Source organism: Pteropus vampyrus, unplaced genomic scaffold (genome assembly GCF_000151845.1).
Source record: "Pteropus vampyrus isolate Shadow unplaced genomic scaffold, Pvam_2.0 Scaffold46, whole genome shotgun sequence".
Lineage (NCBI taxonomy): Eukaryota > Metazoa > Chordata > Mammalia > Chiroptera > Pteropodidae > Pteropus > Pteropus vampyrus.
Window position 1 is genome coordinate 5,739,599 of NW_011888827.1, and position 5,460 is coordinate 5,745,058.

General features: G+C 47.2%; 1 protein-coding gene across 1 annotated transcript in view; it reads left to right on the top strand.

Moving 5' to 3' along the window:
• Nucleotides 1-5,171, top strand: part of ABLIM1 (actin binding LIM protein 1) — a 206,277-nt gene extending 201,106 nt beyond the window's left edge. Inside the window, exons 20-21 of the mRNA XM_023530076.1 lie at nt 528-627; nt 1,735-5,171. Of these exons, the coding sequence (XP_023385844.1) occupies nt 528-627; nt 1,735-1,848 (214 nt within the window). The 3' untranslated portion in view covers nt 1,849-5,171. The remainder of the gene's footprint in view (nt 1-527; nt 628-1,734) is intronic.
• The last annotated feature ends 289 nt before the right edge of the window (nt 5,172-5,460 follow it).

Below are 5,460 nucleotides of genomic sequence, written 5' to 3' on the forward strand. Positions count from 1 at the left end.
CATCCCAGGACCCCTCTCAGCCCTAGGCAAACCGGGGCGCTTGGTTGCCCGAGCTCCAGAACATCCTGTACCTCCAGAGGCGTCCAAGGGCCATGCTCCCTGGTGACCGTAACTGAAGCTTATTTCAGTATGTCACCCACCAGAACGCTGCCTCTGGGCCTGCCTGGCTCCGTGAGTTCGTGAGCCAGCCCTGGAACAAGGTTGTTGAAGGATACATAAAGGTCTCCCGCCATATCAAACGTGTCCCTGTAATTTCAGTTCTCTTCCAATTTTTACTCTCATCCCCAAGACATAGTACATCCATATCCTTTTGCACAACAGAACCCCCTAAAGGCGCAGTGCTGTGTATGAGAGGCTGGTGGAGAGTGGAGAATAGGTAGGAACCTATCCCCATACACAGGAAACTTGAGGGGTGAACACTCATCGCTCAGCTGCTCTAATTATAATCTCTGAGAAGCTCTGTCTTGGGAGTACAAGATTTTAGGTAGATTCTGCTTGTTAATAAAATGGACAGCTGTGTTCTAAAGAGGTGTTTTTCTTTCTCAGATATTTCCATATGAAATGCTCATGGTGACCAACAGAGGGCGCAACAAAATCCTAAGAGACGTGGACAGAACCAGGCTGGAGGTAAAAAATAATCATGATAAAATAAATCTAATCCCAAACGCAGATCCCCATGCATTTCCCCAAACTTTCCCCTAAGAAATGTTTCAGGGAAGGCAAGATAATTAAAAGGGTCAACCTCATATTGTAGGTAGACTTAAGAGATAACTTTGGAGGAAAAGCCAAATTTGTACTTGAAACATCAGCATAAGTAAAATCCAGAAGAATGACCGGGAGGCACAGTGTGATTTTAGTTTGGGAACTTGATGTTGCTGTAATTATGGCTGGCGATGTGGAATGGAGTCTCCATCTTGCGTCAGACGTCCCCAGATCCCTATCTTTGCCCAAGCCTGGGTCGAGTTCATGCAGAGAGGGGAGGGGGAGCTCAATAAAGAGGTTTGTACTGGGCAAGTTTCTCGCTGGGCTCCTTCCGCGTTCCTTGTGGAGGGGTTAGCTGGGTGCACATACCCAGGACCTCCTTAGACATGGAAGACTGGCCTTCGTACTTTTCCACCTGAATGATTTTAATTAAGAAAAGCTCTGGCTGCCAGTCTCATAAAGAATCATTATTTTTTTTTTCCTTGACAAGAAGCAGTAGCTTTGTATTTGAGGTCAGCCTGGCACAGAGAATAAGAGAACTTTTCTCGCAGGGATGACAGACACATGGACATTCTCCTCAATAGCCCAGGTATCTACTTCAGCTCCCGTGGCCGAGCCAGGAGGAAGCCTGGGGGTGCCGCAGGGGCCACTCCAGAAGTCTGTCTGTCTCTGGCTTTCTTACTTCTGTGGTCCATGTTCTCTGCATCTTCTCAGCATCCCGAGGGCCTGAGTAGAGTCACCTCCAGCATACTAAATCGCCTTCCCACGTCCCATCACCCTTCAGTGTTGTTATAATAATCGTTTCTACTCCGCCAACTCTCTCGTTTGGTGGGGATGATGGTGCCTCACCTGGCCTGACCGGAAAAGGAATAACTGAAGCCCGTCAGTGCCTGCTGACAAGCCTCAGAGGTGCTCCCCTCTTTCGTCACTCTGCCTTGCTCTTCAAAATGATTTCCTGTAAACCGGAGAGCACCTCTCAGGGCCATCCGTGTGGACGCCAGGACTGACCACAGTTCTCTTCTCCCTTTGCAGCGCCACTTAGCCCCGGACGTGTTTCGGGAAATCTTTGGAATGTCCATACAGGAGTTCGACAAGTTACCTCTCTGGAGACGCAACGACATGAAGAAAAAAGCGAAACTCTTCTAAGTCCCCCACACAGACAGCAATTAGCAAAAGGACTGACGATGGCAGTGACACATAGGATGTTGTATTAAGGCCCACACTTGATTGGACGTTTTGCAAACCACTGTCCCTCAGCAACACCAAAAAGGGGGACATCTGATTAAAACACCCACGAGCCAAATATCGGGCTGACCAATGGCAACACTTGCCAGGAAGCAATGGGGTAGACATTTCCATGTTCCCACACTCGACAGTAGTGTTCACCTGTGTCACCTCATGCGCACGACAGGAGCTACTTCTGTTTCCTTTTCACTGTTGTCCAACCTGAGTGCCGCCCGTACAGATGAGAGCCAGCAAGTGCCCTTAGGATGCCACATGGAACAGAGCAGCCGCCGTAATTCCAAAGCATGGATGTATTTATTATGTAGCACCGTGGCTGAGAAGGACAAGCCCGAGGGACGTATCCATGTGGTAGCAGCCACGTCGCACACACCTTTCCTCACTGGCCTCGTACAGCTCTGCCTGGGCTCGAACAGAAATCAGAGTCGGGGGACCCAGTGGCCCTGTGTGAATGGGCTGAATAGCAGCCAGTCATTTTTCAACAAGCTCCTTGTTCTCTACTGTTTGCTAGGACCTGGTTCACAAATTACTTCGCTGTTATTAACCAAAAAAAAAAAAAAAAAAACAAATAAGAGAGAGGAAAGGAAGGAAAGGAAAACCTCCCTTAACTTTTTCCGCTTCCGATGCTGTGCTGCATTCTCCGTCCCCACCAAGGGATGGGAGCTGTCTCGGGTCCCCCGTTTACAAAGAAAAGAAAGGGAAAAATTGTCTCCGGATTGGCCCAGTTGCATGCCGTTAGGTGATTTTTGCCCAGGGACCATAGTGCTCTTGGCAAAATAAAAAAAAAAAAATCCTGTGTCCTCCCAATGCAAGTTCTTCAACCTCACAGCCTCTGCTCTGTATCTGGCATCCTCTAAATCAGATCATGTCCTCGCTGGTTTTGGTCTCTTAAGGTCTTTTCAGTAGTAGCCTAAGAAAAGGCATGGTTTTCTATTTTAAATCTCTGCAACTCCAAGGTAGATCGCCTCAAACTGATTTAATTTGGCCTTCTCGGCCTCTTGCCTAGGCAGCACTGCTGACTTCACGGTGTGTGTGCGTGCCTTGGCCCTGACGGGTTTTGCAGACCGCTCTGATGGGCTGCGCCTAAGGAAACCAGCTCTTCCTCGGTCTGGAGCCAGACTGCAGCTGGCAGCTGTGCCCCTTCGTCTGTCAGTTGCCTCTTGCTTCATGCGATGTTTCTGCTGTCCTATCTTCTCTCCGACAGTCTGCGTGTCTTAGTCCTTGCCTTGCTCTGGCAAAGTATGAGGGGTGGGGACCCCAGTGTGCTCCCAGTGTTTCCCTGCCACAGTCGATAACAAGAATGTCCAAGTGGGTCCCAGCACTAGGCTGGCAGAGAGAGTTTTTTTCATTATGGAGATAGTAAAATGCTCCCAGTGTTTTCATTGGTTGATGAGTGATGCCCCCGAGCACATGCAGACCAAATGGCAGTATAAGAAAAACTGTAGTGATAGTTAAAGAACTGAACCCAAAATCTGCTCCTACTAATGAAACTCTACTTCTGTGGTGTCTTTTGCATTCATTTCTGCATCCAACTTAGAGGGGAGAAAAGCTTCTTTCCATATCAAGTGTATTAGCAGATTTAAATGCATTGCCAGAAAATGCCAGCAGCGTCCTGTCTGCAAACAGAGCAGTATTGTGCTGGGGAGGGGGGAAGGGGTTGGAAACCACAGTGCAGAGGGGGCTCCCCAACTCCACTCCCCAGCAGAAGGCTGCAGCTGGAGGGATGGGCCATGGAGCAACCCGCTTCTCCTGACCGCAGAATCCAGTACATGGGCTACTGTGTTTTGTTAAACTGGACTCAGCATGCTTGTCCTCAAAATGTCCAGGCCACTGCACCAGGGGATCAGTGTTCTCTGCTCGAACCCCGCCCTGCCCTACGCATAGAAATTCTCATTAACGCAGTCAGATACACGGGGATTGTTGACTCTAGGAGAGGCACGGCAGGCGTCGCTGGTGCGTGCGTGAAAGGGCTACGTTTTCGAGCATCGGGCTTCCTTACGCTTCTTTCAGCACAGTATGTGGAGTAGAAGAGGCCTCTACATCAGTATGAAAGTCACTGCATCCTTTAAAGTTTCTTCCAGAAAAGCCAGGATACCACTTAGTCTTCCTGTGTGTTTTATGGTGAGGTATGAAGAGCGTGAGGAAGCTTGTCTAGCTAGCTATGCATCTGCATCGTGGTTTGGGTTAGTTATAAAGTGTTCGTAATGTGACTTCTTCAGTAAGTAAAGATAAACTGCTGTTCTCTGAAACTTTGGACAGAAAAGCTAGAATTAAGGGGTTAATAAGGTGCAAAAAAAAAAAAAAGTAGTTTTTATCTGTCATGACCTCTGACCTCTCCCCCTTCTCCCAATTCTGTTGCTCCCAAGCCAAGTTTCCTCTTCTGGGGGGAGACTGGAGAAACTCTCGTCCTCTCGAGTTGGTTATGTCAGTCAACTCTGCTTGGAGAAGTCTTCGCTGGAAATGTTTATGAAACGTTCACCCAATTTCTTTACCCTCGAGAGCAAACCTTTTCCAAAGAATTGCTTCTCAGGTGATTATATGAAATATATACGCTTTTGCAAGTTTAAAAAAGGCAAATTAACCACTCTTGACTAAGCAGGTCTTTCTACAAACTCTTAAGCAAACTCAGTGTCAGCGTTCTCTGCATGCTGAGGGGCAGGTGACTGCAGGCCGTGAGCTCACAGAGCCTTCTCTCTCAGTCAGGAAAGATGGCAGGAGGAAATGAACTCCGCCTCACCGGCCCGTCTGTGTCCTCTGAAGCAAGCTCAGTCTTTACAAATCACCTCTTCTGTATTTCTGTTTGACCAATACTTCCTAAGCCGATCTTGATTTTAAATATCATTTTCCTTTGACACAGCAAGCGTTTCTCAGTGTGCCCTAAAACACTCAGTATTCTTGAAGACCGTTCTATCGAGAAAAACAGATGATTTTGGACTTGAGATCTGCAATGACCCCAACTGATAGAGATGTACATTAAGAGACCTGCCCAACTATGTTTTAATGAAAAAAAAAAAAAACTTTAACTTGGCAATTAAAAAAAAAAATCACTGTCTTTCCATTTGCTTCCCAGGAAACCGTGGGGAGATGGTGACTGATAGGCTTTGCATATGGATTTTTGTTTTTAATGGCAAACTCAGAATCAAAGGGGGAGGAGGTCAGTTTAAGCTGAATAAAACTTTGTAAACGATATATGTGTACACAGCATAATTAAACAAATCCAACATTTTCTGATGTTTAGTGTAATTGAGTGGCGATTGTTACCATTAAATAAAATCCTTCCCCCAAAGTGTCTCTCTCAAAGCGAAGGTGCCATGTGTCACTCTCTAGTCCCATTCACCAAAGGCAGAAGGAGACGATACTGTGTCCACCACACTCACGAAGGTGGGGAGTCAGACAGATGTCCACAAAACTGAGGTTCTTTGGGGGGATTATTATAGACTCATCTGTAACGAACGGGTGTCATTTAGGACTTGCCAGAATCCTGCATCGAAGCTCTCCCAGCTCTTTTATTTCCAA